Here is a 17,986-nt window from a genome sequence, read left to right on the forward strand (position 1 = left end):
TCCCCGTACTCCCAGTCCCTCCCAGTCCGTCCCAGTGGCTCAGCGCTGGGCAGCACACGGGCCTCGTGAGGGCTGCGGGGCAGCACGGGGTGGGGCGGGGGGGGGGGTCGTTCAGGGGCCGCGGGCGCGAGGGCTGCGGGATGTCGATCCCCGGGCGGCACCGCGGAGGTCGGGGCGGCGGAGCTCTCCCGGTGCCCGCGCCGCCCGCTGCCGGAGCCCCGCGGTGACGGGGGCGGCTCCGCCGGTGGCCCCGGTGGCTGCGGGAGGTGTGGCCATCGGGGCCGCATAAAGCGGCCGCCGCCGCCGCCCCGCGCCCGCCGCCAGCCCGACGCCGAGCGGAGCGGCGCGGGGCCGCCATGTGCGGGGCCGCCGTGCTGCTGCTGGCGGCGGCGGCGGCGGCGGCGGCGGCGGGGCCGGGGGGCGGCGGGGAGGAGGCGATCCAGTGCCCGCCGTGCTCGGAGGAGCGGCTGGCCCGCTGCAAGGCCCCGCAGGGCTGCACCGAGTTGGTGCGGGAGCCGGGCTGCGGCTGCTGCGCGACCTGCGCGCTCGGCCGGGGCACCGCCTGCGGGGTGTACACGGCGCGCTGCGGGGCCGGGCTGCGCTGCTACCCGCCCCGCGGAGTGCCCCGGCCGCTGCACACCCTCATGCACGGGCAGGGCGTCTGCACCGACCTGGCCGACGTCGAGGCCATCCAGGAGAGCCTGCAGCCACCAGGTAGGGCGGGGGGCAGGACGGGGTTGGGGCGCCTGGCGGGGATTTGTGCCACCCGCGGTCGGTTGGGGAGAGCAGAGTGGGGGGCTCTGCAGGGGGCTGCAGCGGGAAGGGCAGCCTGAAGGTGCAGGGAGAGGCACTGGGCTGCACGGGTTCTCATGGCTGGGTCTCCTCTGTGCCGTCCTCACCTGCATGGCAGCGCTGCCATTGGGTGCCAGAGGAGCACCTGCAGACACCCCCCACCTGCTCGCAGCGGGGCGGTGTCGTGGTCGGGTACCACAGGGTCACATCTGTGCATCCTCACCCGCTCCTGGCACGGCGGTGGCACCGCGCAGCCCCTGGGCCGGGCAGGGTCCGGCTGTGCAGAGCTGCGGGCGCTGTGCAGAACTGACGGAGCAGCTCCTGTTGTGCGCTGGTCACACCGCTGCTCCACTCCTGGGGATGCTGCTGGCTCAGCTGGGAGGAAACAGGGAGGAGGCCGTGGGGCACCTGCTTCCCTCACAGACAGGTCAGCGTGGGGCCGTGGCCACAGCTCTGCATCCAGGTGGGGCAGTGGGGGCAGGGGAGCCCTGGGGTTGTGGCCCTGCTGCTGCGGGCTCTGCCTGGCTGCCCCGTGTCCCCATCATTGAGGTAAGGGGTGGCCCTCTGCCAGGGTTCCTGTGCAGTGTCACCTGGGGCTCCCAGGGCAGGGGATGTCCCATCTCCCTGCTGTGTCCCATCACTGATGCCAAAGGCCCTTTGTGAGATCCCCTCCCCGGACAGGTGTTGGCCGTGAGCACTTGGCACGGTGCTGCCGGGGGTCCCCCTGTGCTGCCCGTCTGTCCTCAGCCCACATCCTGCAGGAGCTGCTGTGCTCCCTGGCCCACAGCTGCACCGGTCTGCCAAGCCCTGTTGGTTTTGGCTTTGCCCTGTGTAACGCAGCATTTTTTCCCAGAGCCTTTAGGAAATGGAGTTGCAGCTTTTTCCTTTGCTTCCTGTGCTGGTTTGGCGGCACTGGGGCTGTGGGTGGCCCTGGGATCATGTGCCTGGCTGGCAGAGCTGCAGGTGGCAGGAGGGGACAGCGGGCGGCCACGAGCCCTGCGCCTGGGGCGCCCTATGGGGCAGGACGGGGCACTGCCCTGCTCCCTGCACCCGGTGCTGCTGGAGTAGTGGGGCAGAGGCTGCAGCTGCATCGCTCCCTCCCCACTGCGCCCGGTGGCACGGCACTGCCCCATGCTGCTGGCTCAGCCCTGGTGTGTGCCCCAGCACCACTGCCTCGGGCATCCAGGACCTGTGAGTGGCATCTGGGGGGAGGTGAGGGCGTCCCCCAGCATGCACCACAAGTGGTTTAACGATGGGTAAACAGTTATGGGAAATAGTTATGGGAAAAAGTGACTCCGTGGGAGCTGCCAGCATCCGCTCTTGCCCCGTCCCAGCGGTGTCACCGGGCTGTCGGGGCGTGGATGGGGTCCCTGAGCTGACCCCAGGCTCGGTGTGCAGCCGGCGCTGCTGTCCCCGTCCTGCAGACGCCATCCCGGGGCTCTGCTCAGTGCCTCGGGGCTCTCCTCCCGCTGCAGCGCGGTGCCATGAATCACACGCTCGGCATGTGACTAACCTCATTTGTGGCTCCCGCTAATTGAAGGCGACGCTGAATGATTTGCTTATGTCTGCTCCTGTCCTCGGGCCAGGCGGAAACCCCCGACCTCCCGAGGCAGCACCCCAAACCCAGCGGTGGGGTTTTCTCCCCTTGCCACTCTCTGTGCAGCCCCGTGGTGCTGCTGGTGGTACAAGGCCGCCGCAGCTCGAGCTCCGGGTCTCCTTCCTGGCTCTGAGGAATTTGCTTTTCGCAGATCTTTGTGCTCCACTTGAAGGAGTTCTGCCGCCCGGCTCAGTGCAGGAGCGCTGCCAGCAGCAGGAAGGCGAGAGGCTCCTCGGCCGGGTGGGAGCTCGCCCTGAACCGCAGCCATCCTGCAGCGGGGAGGGGGCCTGGAGATGGGGGCCACGGTGGGGAGTGCAGCGCTGGTGCCAACGGAGCGCCGCCGTGCTGCCCAGAGGCACCGCGCTCCGGGGGACATCAGGAAAATGTTACTGGCATCTGGTTTTATTTAACCAAGAGATTTGACGCTGACAGCGGCTGGAGGGGGGAGGGGGGCTGGGCTGGGAGCGGGGGGTTCTGGTCGTGCGCCGGGCTGTGGTGCGGAGCAGTGCCGCTCTGTGCCCTGCGTCCTCTCCATGGAAGCAGCGCTGGGACTTTGCCATGGTGGCCCCAGCAGTGCCAGGTGTCCCTGAGGAGCAGCGTCCCCAAGCGAGTCCCTGTGGCTGCAGCACAGTGCCGCAGGGATGTGACACATTGCCGTGGGGATGATACAGTGCCATGGGGATGTGACACAGTGAACGGGGCTGCCAGGGGTCCTGGAGTTGTGCTGCAGTGGATGTCAAGTTTGTGTTTCAAATGTCAAGGGCATGAGCTGCTTCCTGGAAAAAAAAGGACAGATTAAACAAAAAGCAAATATTACAGTGATGGAGAAGGGTTTGCCAGCCAGGTGCGCTGTGAACTTTACCCGGGCACCGGGAGCTGCTTGGTGACCCTCTGCAGCCGGGAGCCACCGCCAGGTACACGGTGCCCAGCCCTTCTCCAGGCACTGGTAGCACAGCATCGGGTCCCTCCCTGCAGCAGGAAGAGTGGTGTGTGGCCTGAAGGCATCGCTGGGCCTGGAGGCGGGGGGACCTGCAGCCCACTGCAAACCGAGCAGCCCCAGTCTCATGACGCTCCTTCCCAGCTGCCAACATCTGGGATTGCAGTTTGGCTCCGTGCGGGCGCAGGCGGGGGTGCCAAGCGCCGCCCCCCCAGGCCGGCCAGCAGGAGGTGGACTGTCCTATTCCTGGAATTCTTGCTTTCATGTCCCGGAAGGGGGGTGGGGGGCTGGGGCTGTGCGCCCCGAGCAGAGCCTGGTGGGGCCCCGCAGCCCCGGTCCCGCTGCAGTTTTGGGGGCTCCAGAGGTTGGCTGGTGTTCTGTGTGTCCTGGGGTCACCACCCCCCTGGCAGGGCACACCCCAGTGCTGTGCAATGTGCCAGGCATGAATTGCAACTCTGCAATAGCAGCCACGTGGAAACAAACTGCGAATGAGCAGTAATTGTTCCTGAGAGCCTTTCCCTGTGCTGTGAGGGGTCTCAGCCCAATGCTGTGCTAGGGATGGGGTGTTTCCTGGGGGGAGCACTGGGGGTGCCCTGCAGTGCTGAGCCCTGCTGTGCCCTTGCAGAGAAGGAGGAGATCGAGCACCCCAACAACAGCTTCAGCCCCTGCAGCATCCACGACCGCAAGTGCCTGCAGAAGCAGCAGGCAAAGCGCATCAACAACGGCAATAAAATGCGCAGCAGTGGGAGCCCACATCACCGCGAGGAGAGCCGGCCCATTGTGAGCACTGGGGGGGCACCGGGGCAGGAGGGGGGCTGGCAGACGGTGGGGCTGCGGGGTGGGGGGGGGGCATGCAATGCCCTGCTGTGAGCTCAGCCCCCCCTCCCTGCAGGCACAGGGCTCGTGTCAGAGCGAGCTGCACCGCGCGCTGGAGCGACTGGCGGCCTCACAGACACGGACACACGAGGATCTCTACGTCATCCCCATCCCCAACTGCGACCGCAACGGCAACTTCCACCCCAAGCAGGTGGGCAGGGTGGGGGGCTGCGTGGTGGGGGCGCTCTGTGGGGCTGGGGGGTGCGGCGGGCGCTGGGTTTCAGTGGGAGCTCCAGAAGCCCCCAGCGTTGTCGCGGCTCCGTGGACACTCACTGAAGCTGTACCCCCTTTTAGTGTCACCCGGCGCTGGATGGGCAGCGGGGCAAGTGCTGGTGCGTGGACCGCAAGACGGGGGTGAAGCTGCCGGGCTTCCTGGAGCTGAAGGGGGACTTGGATTGCCACCAGCCAGCGGACAGCATGTGAGCGTGAGCGCGGCCGGGCCGCCCGCCGGGGCCGTGGAGGAGAGGGGACACATCTGCTGAGCAGCTCCTGGCGCCGGGGGACCCCCGCGTGCCCCCCATCGCTGCTCTGCTCTGCCCACGGCACGCGGCACCGCGCCACCCCAGCGCTGTGACCACCACCCAGCACCCGCTGGTGGCATCCCCGTCCCGCACAGACCCTGGTGCGGACAGACAGACACTGCCTGGGTGCCAGCAGGGCTGCTTTCAGGCTGTTTCGGTGGAGGTGCATAAAGGAGAAAGCAGCTGCACCCCTCCCTGCCTGCAAGCACCCGGCGCAGCCCCCGCCGCAGTGCCTTCCTCTGCGCCCACCCTGAGCGCGCAGCACGAAAAGTGCCTCGGCCCCCCCGGCCGTGTGGGCAGGGAGAGGAGGGACCTCCCGCTGCCACCTGCCGTCACCTGCCCTCGTGTGCGTGGGGTGGGGGCCGCAGTGAGCAATAAGGACCTTCACCCCGGTGTGGGGCACCAACGGCGCCAGCTGTTCCTGGTGCAGCCCCAGACCCCGCTGCCTCCCTACGTTTGTAGTGTTCAAATCCATCATTGGTGGGATGGTCTGCGTGGTGCCCTGGGCTGAGCCGCTCCCGCTCCCCCCGGCACCCCCCACTCGTGGTTGCTGTCCTCTCATCCTCAGATGGGGCACAAACAGGACGGGTTTCTGTGTCCTTTGGGTGTGAAATGGCAGCGGGTGGGGGGCTGAGTGCGGGGTGGGGGTCCTGCAGGGTCAGCGCTGTGCACCGCCGCTCCCACTGCAGTTACACAGTGCCGTGTACCAGCATAGGGCCCCCCCCGCCGTGACCCCACCGTGACCCCACCATGACCCTGCCGTGACCCCGCCATCTCTTTTCCGCACTGATGCGATCGCCGTTCCCTATGGGACGCCCCCATCGCTCAGCTGTGTAGCACCATCCTTCCTTCTTTTACGGTAAACTTGAAGCTTTGTATCATTACAAGAAAAAAAGAAAAGAAAAAGCAGTCGCTGTGTTTAATGGCCGCGTTCCCTTTCCCTCGTGACGCAGGGTGGATGGGGACGGGATGCCCACCTCGGCCCCTCCCACCCCAATGCTCAGAGCACAACGTGTGGGCACCTCTGGGCAGTGCTGTGCCACCCCCACGTCCCCATTGGGGGGTGACACCATGCAGTCCCGGTGACAGGTCGGGTCCTGGCTGCGTCACGGGGCGCCCCGAGCCGGGCACTGTGAGCTCCCAGGAAGGACGGCCGTTGGACGTGTGCAGTGCTGGGGGAATTGTTTGTTTTTTCCCAAATCCGGGTGGTTTTGGCTGAACTCCCCCCTCTCCTGCAGCGCTTCCCTGGAAAAGGGATTGCAGCAAACGCAGAACTCCCACTGCGGGCAGCGCTGCCTGGAGCCGCTCCCGGTCGGGTTGGAGGGAGGCAGCAGCCGTACCCCTCCCTGCAGATCAGCCCCCGCTTTGCTGGCGAGCGCTGCAAAGCAGAGCTGTTTGGGTGGGGGGGCCCGGCTGGGCGGCGCCGGCAGAGCTCCCCCCGGAGCTGCTCAGAGCCAAAGCCTTCGGATTCTGCTCCCGGTGCACTCAGGGCAGCGCTGCCATAAACCCGAGCAGCTGCAGCAGCGCTGCCTGCAGGCCATGCAGTGCGGGTCCCAGGGATGGCAGCCTGCAGCCTGCAAGCAGCACCGCTGCAATCAGGCATTGCTTAATGAGAACGGTTTGAGCGGCGCTCAGCCCTCCTCCGTGGCTCCCAGCCGACAGACAAGCAGAGTGCTGCAGGATGGGGTGAGCACTGCGGGCAGCAAAGTGCTACATTTCAGTTGCTAAATCACTGCAGGGGGATAAACAATGCGCTGATTTACTGACCCCCCCAGAGGGCCGTGTGGCACAGAGTCCAAAATGAGAGCAGCGCGGGGGGAGGAGGGTCGGTGCAGACCCAGCGCTGCGGGGCTGAGCCCATTGACGTCAGCCGGGGCTCCGGCCCAAATGTGTCCCAATTCCTTCCAAACCCCAACGTTTCGCCATCGTGGAAATGCCAACGTTTCTTTCTCAGCCTGTGGCGCTGTGAGGAGGTCGTGGTGCTCTGGACATCGCTTTGCAGAAAGGGAAGAAGAATTCGGAGGCGTTGGGCACAGCTGTGCCGTGCTGGCAGCTCCGCCACCACCGGTGCTTGCAGATAGCAGGACCTTCCAGCGCAGCCCCGTGACTTCAGACACCGTGATGCTGCTCTACTGCCAGGGTCCCCCCAGACTCCCCCTCGCCATGGGGAGGGGGCACAGGGCTGCAGCTGCAGGGATGGGGCTCAGCACACCCGTCCTGTCCCAGCACGTGGCAGCGGCCGGGTGCTACGGGGCGGGCAGCAGCTTGGTGATGAGGTCAATGATGAGCGCTGCCGACTGCACGGGGTCGTACTCCGCAAACAGGTGGCACAGGTTCTCTGAATCCGTCTGGCTTTTGGCCACAAACCCGAAGATTCTTTGGAAAAGGAGAGGGAGAGGCGCTGAGCTGCAGAGGGAGCCGCTCCAAACGGCCCCGGCACCGATCCCACTCCATCCCCTCCTTGGCCCGCGCCCCAGTCACGTTTGCTGGGAAGGAAAGCGGCCGGGAGAAGCGTTCTGGCAGTGCTGCGTCCTCCAACGAGGAGAGGAAGAGCCGCGCTGCTGCCTGTGCCCGGGGGGGGGGGGAAGGGGCCGGCCGGGGGTCCCGTCTGGGGGTACACGGCTGAGCCCTTCACCTCCCCTGAGCAGCGAAGTCAGAGCCCCCACCCGCCCCCACCTCATCCCCTCCCTTCCAAGCATGGGTTCTGCACTGGGGTCGGGCTCTCACCTGGAGGATTTGCAGTACTTCTGCCACCTAAAGGGAAGGAGAACATTCCAGAGTCAGCTCAGCACAGCAACCCCCACCCCACCGCCCCCCTGTGCCCCACACTCACTTCCTGCCCTCGGGGTCCATCCCGCAGAACCGGACGGCAGTCAGTGGGTAGTGCCTCCTAAAGAACACCCTGTGGGGAGGGGGCACAGCGTCAGGGCAGGGGGCACCACGGGGGTTCTGGGGTCCCGGCCCAACACTCAGCCCCACAGCAGCACCCCAGCACTGCTGGAACACCGCTGATTGCAGCACCGTGCAGTGCTGGGAGCACAGGGCCAGCCCGTCCCGGGCTGCAGCACAGCTCTGCTGCGGAACACGTGGAGTGCTGCAAAGCAGAGAGCTGCAGATCTCCCTGCCCTGAGCCCCGACCTCCTCTGCACGTCGGTCAGCGTGACGCCCTGCTCCGACACTCTCAGGCGGACGAGGGTGGGTGTGGGCAGCGGATCCAACTCCAGGGTGCAGGACGTGGCCTTCTGCACAGCCGGGGCTCCCACCAGCGTCTCCGTGCTCACCGTGCCCAGGTACAGCGCGTTGCACTCTGCGGGGACAGCATCCACTGCATCCCTACAGCACCCCGCAGCATCCTCGTGGCATCCCACTGCAGCCCCGCAGCCCCCAGGCCCCGCACCCCCCCCAGGATGGGAGCAGCGCTCCTGGGCCAGGTTCAGTTCTGCTGGCAATGAGCGCTGGGGGGATGCAGAAATTCCCTGCGAATGCGTGTCCGGTTTACTCAAATGCTTTGTGCTCATTGTGCTGAAAGTCAGAATGTTTCATTTCTGGTTTCTAAATGTCAGATCTGGCTTTTTTTTCCCCCTTCTGTTTATTGCATACTTCCAGTAATGAAAAGCAGAAGCCCCCCAGGCCAGCTGACAGCTTAGGGCTGGCCGAAGACACGACATGTGGGGCTGACTGTGCTGCTGGTCAGACTGAACTTTTCCATTTGCCAACTGGTTGTTCAGGATTTCCAGCAGTGAACGCACTGTGACACCACCGCTGTCCCCACCCACCCCCACCGGGGCCCTCAGTGGAACCCAGCGATGTCTCCAAACAGCCCCCGCGCCCCATCCCTCCCCTGGGACCCCCCCCCCGTTCAGTGCCCTGAGTGAAGGCAACAGGGAGAGAGCCTTAAAAACCAGAGGTGGTGCGAAAGCGGAGGACTTTGGGGTCAGCATCCGCCCCGGGACATCAAGGGCTGCCTTCTCCAGCACACCCACAGCCCAGCACTGCTCCTGCACTCACCTGCAGATCTCTTCAGCGGGGACTGCGTGGGGTCGGGGCCGCAGTCGGGGCTGTCCTCTCCATCCGCCAGATCTGCACAGGGCACAGACGGAGCAGCGGTGCCGTGGGTTGGGCTGCTCCATGCTCACTGCCTGGCGTGGGCCGAACGCCTTCTGATGCTCAGAGCAGGGCAGGGTGGGCTGGGACGGGGGGGGGGGTTGCAGGAGCACCGCGCTCACACCTACCTTGGGTGGGGATGCGCAGCGCGCAGGGCAGTGCCAGCGGGGTGATGGCGTGCTGGTACACGAAGGCAGGCAGACTCCCTGCAGCACCGAGCAGAGCAGCGCTCAGCCCCCATCCGTGCCCCGGGGAGCGCAGGAGGAGGGGGCACGAAGGGGAGGGCCGGGGGTGGTGTCGCGGCGGTGCCGGCTGTCCTTACCGAAGTACAGCTCCTCGCTGGCGCCCCGCAGGTGCACCCCTTTGGCCGAGGACTCGATGAGGAAGTGCCGGACGAGGTCGCTGCTCTCGTCGCCTTTGGGTGACACAGAGGGGCCGTCAGCACCACGAGGCCGCAGGGTTCGGTGACACCCCCGTACCCCCGCCGGGCCCCCACCTGGAACGCCGGGAACCTTCATGGCCAGCCCGAAGGAGCCGCGGTACGACGTGCTGTCCCGCACCAGGAACGCGCCCGGCTCCCGGTCCTGCAGCAGCTGGATGGCTGTGGGGCACAGAGGGGCTCAGCCCGGTGCAGCAGGGTCCCCCAGCCCAGGCACGGGGCTGTCCCAGGCACCCATCCTCACCTCGGTCCCTGCTCATGGTGGGCTTGAACCAGAACTTCGAGGTGTCCATCACGAACTTCAAGGTGGGCTGCCCGGCCCAGAGGGGACCTGCAGGGGAGGTGAGCAGAGCTGGGGACCCCACCCTCTGTGAGGAGCACAGCCCTGCTGGGGGATCGCTCCCTCCTGCTGACCCGCAGAGCTCTCCCGCTTTTCCCACGAGAATCCCAATTAAACCCCCATCCCTGGAGAGCTGCCTCTGCCGATCTCCCCGGAGCACAACGGCCCCATTGTCTGCCCCTGAATGAGGGACCTCACCGACCTCGGTACCTTTAATGTCCTCCAGAGCAAAAGGGAACCCCATCCTCCTCCCCCAGCTCCAGGCCCCACACCAGTATGAACCCACAGAACTCCGGCCCTCGCTTCCAGCTGCCATCAGTGAGCGCATCTGCACCTCCTGTGGGACCAGAGCACTGCTGGTCCCCCCCACCTCCCCACACAAGGAGCTGCATGCCACGGGGATGCCCTGAGGTGCTCCAGCTCCAGCACAGACCCCGCGTTCCTCACATCCATCCCCCATAGATGGACTCCCCCCCCCCCCCCAAGAGCTGCCCTATAGCAGAGCACTTACTGTCAGGGCCGCAGGTGAGCACAGGTGCTGACAGCGTGTTGTTCAGGGTGCTGAGCCCCGGGCTGGGCTGCACAGGGGCTGGGGGGGCTGTGCTCAGCCCAGGGAGGGGTACCCCGCCTGGCTCCAAGCACCCATTGACCAGCAGCACCGGGACGTCGGGGAGGATGGAGGGTGGGCAGCTGCTGGCCTGGCCCTTCAGGGAGAGGCTGGGTGGGACAGGGCAGGCTGCGGGGGGCCGGGGGGGGCACAGAGCTTCTCCAGAACGAGACCTGGTGCCAGGTGATGATGTCTGGGGGCTGCCCATGGAGCCGGGGGGAGATGGGCAGGCGGCATCGGGGTCGCTGGCGTGGAGCGAGTGGGTGCTGCTGCAGGAGGAGGGAAGGAGGGAGGCATCAGGAGGGGCTGCGGGGCTGGGGCACCATCACGCATCTGCCCACAGCCACCCCACACCACTGCCATCACCCCCACTCTAATGGATAAGGGCTGGGACATTGGGACTGGGGTACCCCATCCGCCCCCACCGCCAGCCTGAGGCGGGCACAGGGCTGTGCTCACCTCCCAAAGACATAACTGGTGTCAGAGCCGGGGCTCATGGAGAGCAGGGACACCTCGCTGCCCCTCTGCTGCGCCCTCACCGCCTGCAGGGGTTTCAGCAGCTGGTCGGCACCCGGCGACGCACGGGGGGAGACGCTCTGCCCGGCACGGGGAAGGGGCATGGCGATGCTCTCGGACACAGCGCAGCCCGGGGGGGCCGAGCGGGGGCTGTCGGGCCACGCAGGGCTGGAGAACACCACGCTGCCATTGGTGCAGTGCCCTCTGGGTGCTGCTGGGTGGGACAGGAGGCCGCTGCTCTGGGGAGACCTGGAGAAAGGGCTGGGGGAGCCCTGCAGCGCCTCGGTGCACTTGGCTCTGGTCGGTGTCATCTCGATGTACTTAATGTCTGGAGGCAGAAAGAGAAGGGTTACAATTCAGTGCCTGCTGGGTAACCCCAACCCCAACCCCTGGTGCTGGAGGCTATGGGAGGGTTACACGCAGCCACGGCTGCCGACCCCCCCGGGCTGGCACTGCACGCAGCCTGCCAGGACCTGCCATGGGTGCTCCCTGTGGCAGCTGCTGTGTTTGCGGCTGACTCAAGGGAAAACCATCCAACGTGACGTCAGGCCGGGGAGGGGGGGGTGCCCATACGGTCCCCCCTCACTCCGAGGCTCCCCGGTGGGGTGGGGTTACACCTCATAGCCTCTTTGCTTGCTCTGTTTTTGCAGTTGGGGCACACAGCACAGCGCAGCCACATGAGCTGCAGAGCCCCACGAATACCACGGCGCGACCCCCCCGGGAGGGGCTGCATGCTGCGGGCGGTGGATTTCCACCCACGCTTCCTTCTGCATCCCCGAACACACCGACACTCCGGGCTGAGCCAGCAGAGCCTGCAGCGGCAGGCAGAGGGTTGGGGCTGCGCTTCACCCCCCGCTCCAGGCGCCTCGCTCTGAACATGCCCAGCTTTGTCCTCAGCTCCTGCACCATGCCCGGCCCTCCTGAGCCACGCACTGCACACAGGAGAGCCGTCGTGCAGCACGGCTGCAGTCCCAGCGTGGTGTGGCAGTGGGAACCCGGGGCTGCTCGAAGCTCCAGCACACAAACACTGCCGGCCGGGCACTGCTTGTCAGCGTGTCCCTCAAAAGGGAAAAATATCCTTCTTTAAAGCAGCAGCAACTGAAACGCCTTCGTGCTCCGGGCTGGTGAAGCCCTGTGCCTCCCACCGAGGCTCCCGCTTATCAGGTGTGGTTAAACCTCAAATATTTGCTCGGGCTCTTGGCGTGCTGCTCAGCACCGAGGAGCGGCAGCAGGAGCACAGGGTGGGCTCCAGGGCTGCTCCCTGCCGGCACCAGCAGCAACCCAGCCCTGCTCCCAGGCGGCCCCACTGCCGCAGCGCGATGGAAACTCTCCTGCCACGGAGAGGATCAAAACCCACATTGTGTTTCCCATCAGAGAAGAGCAAAGCCCTCCCACGTGCCTCCGGGTGCAGGCGGCCTCCTGCCAGCCCTGGCTGGTTTGCAGGAGCTGAGCGGCACCTCGGGCAGAAGGGAGGGTGTGCAAATGGTTTGGAAAGTGCTGCGGGGTCGGTGCTGGGCTGCTGGGGAGGAGACAGAGCCCGAGGGATGGGCGCTGCCCGCACTGCAGTGCAGCAATGAAGTCTACACAGAAGAAGAGCTGCTAAGACAAAATGGAAGCCAAGGTGAGGCTTTTCCCACCGAGCACAGGGTCGGACTGCCAGCTGCTCCATCCCACACGTGGTGCCACCTTTCCCAATCCAGCAGCACGCTGTCTGCTGGGGGCCATGGGCGGGCACTGCTGCCCACCTCACTGCCCGAAGCAACATCACGAGGAGCAAAGGGCCCAACATTGCACTTTGCCACAGCCCTTATCTGCAAGGCCACCCCTCCCATCGGCACAGCACGAGGCGCAGCCGCATGGGGAACACCCAAGCCCCATGCTGTGCCCACACACCGCACCCTGCGTGCCCATTCCCGGCTCCTCACTGCCCAGCTGGGGCTCAGCGTGCTCAGCACAAACCCCTCATCCTCTGCCAACCCCACAGGAGTCCCCAAAAGGAACCAGGGAGAACTGGTCTTCCCACAGCCTCAGGCCTGAAGGGTGGGATATCCCTGGAAGGAGGGCTGCAAGCAGATTTCCATGGCGCTTTGGTGCCCAAGGCTGCAGCTGGGCTCTGTGCAGCCTGGCTGCCTCCTGCTCCCGGCACACCCCAGCCCTGTGCTCCCACAGCAACACACAGCCACCGTCTGCAGCATCAGCGTGCAGCACAGGGCCCCCAGCACTGCACAGATGTGGGCAGAGCCTTGGGGTTGGGAGCAGCACAGCACCCGGGTGGGGATGATGCACCGCAGAACTGCTGGTGTGCAACACCCCAGTGTGTGAGCAGGAGTGGGCCATGTGTGTGCTGCTCTGTGCTGCAGGTATGGGGTATGCTGCTGGAGGAGCACACAGCTCTGAAAACAGAATTTCCCTGGCAAAACATGGGGGAACATCAACACAGTGACTGTGCCACGAGCAGCACCTTAGCCCAGGGCTTCGGAAATGTGGCTCCAGGTTCCCACGTTCTGTGGGTGAAGTGTGACCCACGAAGGGCCCCACTGCCCTCCTGCAGGAATGGGGCTCTGTGGGCTCAGGTGTGTCACTGCCCATCTGCGCTCACTGCTGGCAGTGATGTGGGCCAGGAGCTTTCTGAGAGTGACCCATCCCACTCCTCATGGGAAGCGCCTTCTCCAAACATAGCGGAGCAAATATCAGCCTGGATGAAAGGCTGCTCTCCCTGGTTGCTCTGGGGTCCCATTGGGTACGCAGGATGTGACATTCCAGGTCTGAGTGGGCACCCAGCCCCTCCTCCTCATCGCACACCGATGTGACACAGGTCCCACTGAGGACAGTGCTGCACCCACACTATCCTCATCCTCAGCCCGAGGTGGGAGCCCACAGCCCCCACCCACCTGCTGCCTCCACGTCGTGCTGTGGGGTGCCAGCTGTGTTCCCCCGGGCAGTGGGCACAGCCACATCCTTCCTCGGCTGGCAGGAGAGCGGCTGGAAGCTGGGGTCGAGCTCCAGGATCATCCGGTTGAGGTTCTCTATGGAGATGTCCAAGATGGGCGACCCGAGGTGGGTGTTGGGCTCTGTGCCCACGTCCTCCCATTGCAGGGACGGCTCCTGTGGTGTGGGGTGACCTCCCTGCAGCCCCCGGGTGGGCAGCGGGGCTGCAGCACAGCGCACAGCACCGGGCTCAGCCCAGGCGTCCGTTGAGTAGTAGGAGCACGGGGTGGGCAGGCGCTGGGTGCCCTCCTGGGATGGGACGCACACACTCTGCCCCACACGCAGCACGTGGCTGTGGATGACCTGCGACATGGCTGAGCACCGACCCTCCTCCTCCTCCTCCTCCTGCTGCTCCCACGTCGGCCCCACGGAGCCGGGGCTCCTCCTCAGCCCACAGCTCCAGCAGAAGAGGAATCTGAGGAATGCAGGAGAGCAGTGTTACACGAGGCATGCTGCGGGCAGGGCCGGCTGCAGCAGAAACAGTGAGCGGGAGCATAGGGCGGTGCAGGAAAGGGCCTGTCCTGCTCTGCACCACCGTCACCGCGTGGCTGGGTGAGGGCAGGGACAGCCACTGCTTCCCAGGATTTGGCAGCTCATTTTCTTGTAAGGAGTGAAATGCAGTAGCAGCCCCTGTGGGGAGGGGTGGAGGGGATCACTGCTCCCAGCAGCTGCACCAGGCACGAACAGCAACAGTGGCTGCTGCCAGATGCAACGGGGAACCTCAGTGGTGCACCTCGGGATGAGGAAAGCTGTCCCGGCCGCACCACAGCAGCTGAGGTGCAGCACTGCAGAGCTCAGGGACGGCTCAGCTCCCGGGCAGCGCTGCGCCGCCGGGGGACCCGGAGGACGTCACGGCCACGAGCCCAGGGCTGCCCCGCATCCTCTGCCCAGCAGCACAACCCAAACACCGCAACGCACCTCCCGGAATATTTGCCCTTTCCTGCACCAGGCCCGAACGCCTGACTAATTGGCGCGGCCATCTCCGGCTGATTAACGATGCAGTCAGAGGATTAGGGAGCAGACACGTCGCTCCGTGGGCGGGGGCTGCGCTCCGTTCCGTCGCGTCTGGCAGCAGTGACTAATTGCAGCTGCGGTGCTGAGCCGTGCCCTGCGGCACCTGAGGGCTCCTCCGCCCCAGCGGTGAGGGCTCACACCTGAGCGGCCCCCATCCCCAACCCCACCTGCCCAGCAGTGCCGGCACCAGAAGCGCAGCGGGCCGGAGGGAGCGTTTGCTCAACAGAAAGGAAGAGTCATCCCAGGTCAGAACCATGAGCTCAGCCGAGCGAAAATTGGATTCCCCCCCGGGGAGCGGAGCCGCCTGGCTCAGTCAGTGCCCGCACGGCACGGCTGCCTTTAACTCCAGTAGGTCCAGAAGTGACGCACAGAACACACATTCCAGGGCTGGCGGCGCTTCCAGGAGCGCCCCCCCACCCCCACAGCTCTGCTCTGAGCTTCTCACTTTCCCCGTGCCGGATACTGCTGACGTCCACCTCCGGGCAGCTCCTGCCCTCCCATGATGGAAGCAGGCGCTCACCCCGGGCTCCGCAGCCACCAAAGCTGCCCACAGCACTTCCCAGGGCACCAGAATGCCCTACGCACGGCCCAGCACTGCTTTGGGTCTGCATGGAACCGCCAGGGGACAGAGGGCCGCTGCTGGGGCTGAAGCAAAGCTGCTGCTGGAGGAAATGGAAATAAGCCACCCGAGGCAGGGCTGCAGCGGGCACACCCCGACCGCCCGCACGTGGGCAGCGCATGGCCCGCAGGCACCGCAGTGCGGCAGCCACATGGAGCCCCACATGTGTGGGACAGAGTCCTCCTCAGAGACCTGGCGCGGTTCCCTGGGACAGACATCAGGGCTGGGACCCAACGCAGCACACCTGACACACGAGCCCTGGGATGCTGTCAACAAGGAAGAGCCCTGAGACACTCTGACCTACAGAGCTCAGCACACCCGGCTTAATGACCATGGGGCTGCTCGGTGATTGCCCTGACGAGCAGGGTGTGCTGCTGAGCTGAGCAACGCAGCTGCCACAGTCACAGAGTGCTTTGCCTGCAGACACAGAGCTGCACAGCCGCACAGCTGTGGGGTCTGCACTGGGACTGGGAGCAGTGGGTGCCCAAAGAGAGGCAGAGCACCCCAGTGAGAGCCATTGGGAGCCCAGCAGCAAACAGCACCACGCGATTCTGGGAGGGTCCCAAGGGAGGAGGAGCGGTTGCAAACTGGAATCACTGCTCCAGTTGCTCCCCCCCTCCCCGCTGAGGACCCCCTCCTCCCCTCCAGGAGGACTCCCACCCCTCTCCCCCTGCTGGGGCTCACAGCAGGGCTGCACCTCCAGAGGAGGTCTGTCCAAAAACAGACAGCGTTGGCCAATCCCAGGAATGCTTGGGATGAGTTACGGGAACACGAGACCTTCTCTGGAGCTGCAGCCTGAACTCCTCCCGCTGCCCAGATTCCTGCTGCGGCCTGCAGGCGGGTCTCCCTGGCGGGCTGTGTCACACAGCCTTATTTCACAGCAGCTGCAGCGCTGGGGGCCGTCCCCCACAGTTTGGGGGTGCTGAGGGAAGGGACAGGCAGGGAGCTGCTGCAGGGGACCCGGCAGAGCTTTGTGTGCCCACAATCCCACCACACGTCCTGTAGGGACAGCACCAATGCTCCCATGTGGGACAGGAGCCCAGGACGGGATGAGGACCTCCTCACCCCCCCCGTATCACAGCTCAGCCCTCCTCGCACCCACTGCCTGTACGGGGGGGATGCAGTCTGCAGCCACCCGCACGGCTCCCACGCAAACCCTGCCCGGATCGCCGGCGGCGGCACCACAACAGCGCTGAGACGCGTTGGCACCTCACGGCCGAGGAGCTGCGCGGCCCCAACGCACAGCGATTGCGATCCCGCACCCCACGAGCGGCAAACAAACAACGGCCGGAGCGCTCTGCAGGGCGCAGAGGAGCTGAGAGCCGCTCACGGCAGAGCGGGGGCGGAAAGCAGCAGCCCAACACCGCGCTGAGGAGGAGAGAGGGAAAGGACGGAAGAAGGACAACGCAACCACAACCAACGCGAGCGGGGACAGCCGAAAGAACTGAAATAGAAGCACAGAGAGCGCCGAGATGCGCGGCTCCGCGCGGTACCTGCACTGCAGCCGCTCAGCCCCCGCTCCGACACAGCCCCTCCCCGAGCGCCCGGGATATAGGGCCGCTCCCTCCCACCGGGCCAGGTGTGCTGCGGGAGGGGAGGGGAGGGGAGCGGAGGGGAGCGGAGGTGCCCTCTGGCACCGCGGGCGGGGCGGGGCTGCGTGCGGGGCTGGGCGGGGCGGGGCGTTGGGCGCTGCTCGTCCTGCAGCGTGCGGGGCATCGCCTCGTGTGACCCCGGGAGCCGGCAGGGCTGCGCCCCCAGCGCTCAGACCCGGCTGTGCGGGCACAGCAGAGTTAAGGCACCGCAGACCCACACATCACAGCACCCCGCGCTGCGGGGACGGGTGGTGACAAATAATTCCCCAGCGTCTCTCCGCAGCGCCGCCCGTTTTGCCCCGGGGTTGTCCCGCCGTCAGTGGGCACGGAGCCACGGAGCCGCGTTCACACCCCACGTCTCAGCTGCCCTTCCTGCAGGACAGAATTGCTTTCAGCTCACCGCCGGGCTGCAGAGGGGCCCTTTGAAACGCCCGGTTTACCAGGAAGCGCCCCATATAAAATCCCACTCCTTTCAATTCCTCGAACTCCCTTTACGACCTTCCCGACATTTTATTTATTGTTTTTTCCTGCCGTTACATCCCTGGGCAAACAGTGCAGCCCGCAGCCCTTCCTCCCACCGCACCGCTCCCCCCGCACAGCAGCACCTGCGGGGCAGCCCCGGCTGAGCTCCCGAAGGCCCAGCAGTGCCAAATGCTCTGTGCTGACCCCATCCGTGAGCTCCGGGCTCTGTGAGGCCTCTGTTCCTCCCGGCTGAGTGTGGGATCGTTACTGCTGGGGGCACTGGTAGAGGCAGGGCGCAATCCTTCCTTCCTTTAACGCTGCCTGCAGTGCCATTCACTCTCTTTGTGCGCAGCACTCCGAGCTCTTCTGGGGGACGGTCGCTATAGAGGATGGCTGTTGTGCTGCACACTCTTCCCACAGCAGTGTGAGACCCTCAGGAAAACGGCCCAAGCATTTTCCCTTGGCCTCCCTCCCGCAGCTCAGCCGAGCAGCAATCCCTGCCCTTACAGGGGACATCCTTGTGGAATCTGAACAAAGTAAACATGCAGATACCTGCGAGCTGAGACAGCAAAGGGCCTTTCA

General features: G+C 65.7%; 2 protein-coding genes across 2 annotated transcripts; one reads left to right on the forward strand and one right to left on the reverse strand.

The window, feature by feature from the left end:
- Window positions 1-316: 316 nt before the first annotated feature.
- Window positions 317-5,611, forward strand: IGFBP4 (insulin like growth factor binding protein 4). The gene is given in 4 exon segments (NM_204353.1): window positions 317-714; window positions 3,952-4,106; window positions 4,219-4,353; window positions 4,497-5,611. Coding segments are annotated over 4 exon segments (777 nt in total). The 5' UTR covers window positions 317-356; the 3' UTR covers window positions 4,626-5,611.
- A 7-nt stretch (window positions 5,612-5,618) lies between these two features.
- On the reverse strand, window positions 5,619-16,883 carry TNS4 (tensin 4). The gene is made up of 13 exons (XM_015299654.4): window positions 16,844-16,883; window positions 13,621-14,132; window positions 10,673-11,057; window positions 10,118-10,482; window positions 9,511-9,597; window positions 9,324-9,428; window positions 9,150-9,242; window positions 8,956-9,033; window positions 8,732-8,803; window positions 7,862-8,030; window positions 7,557-7,625; window positions 7,451-7,477; window positions 5,619-7,099 (listed from the first exon to the last, which is right to left on the reverse strand). Exons 2-13 carry the CDS (start codon window positions 14,027-14,029, stop codon window positions 6,970-6,972), a joined length of 1,989 nt encoding a protein of 662 aa, XP_015155140.2. The 5' UTR covers window positions 14,030-14,132; window positions 16,844-16,883; the 3' UTR covers window positions 5,619-6,969.
- Window positions 16,884-17,986: the final 1,103 nt, after the last annotated feature.

This window comes from Gallus gallus, chromosome 27 (assembly GCF_016699485.2).
Source record: "Gallus gallus isolate bGalGal1 chromosome 27, bGalGal1.mat.broiler.GRCg7b, whole genome shotgun sequence".
NCBI lineage: Eukaryota > Metazoa > Chordata > Aves > Galliformes > Phasianidae > Gallus > Gallus gallus.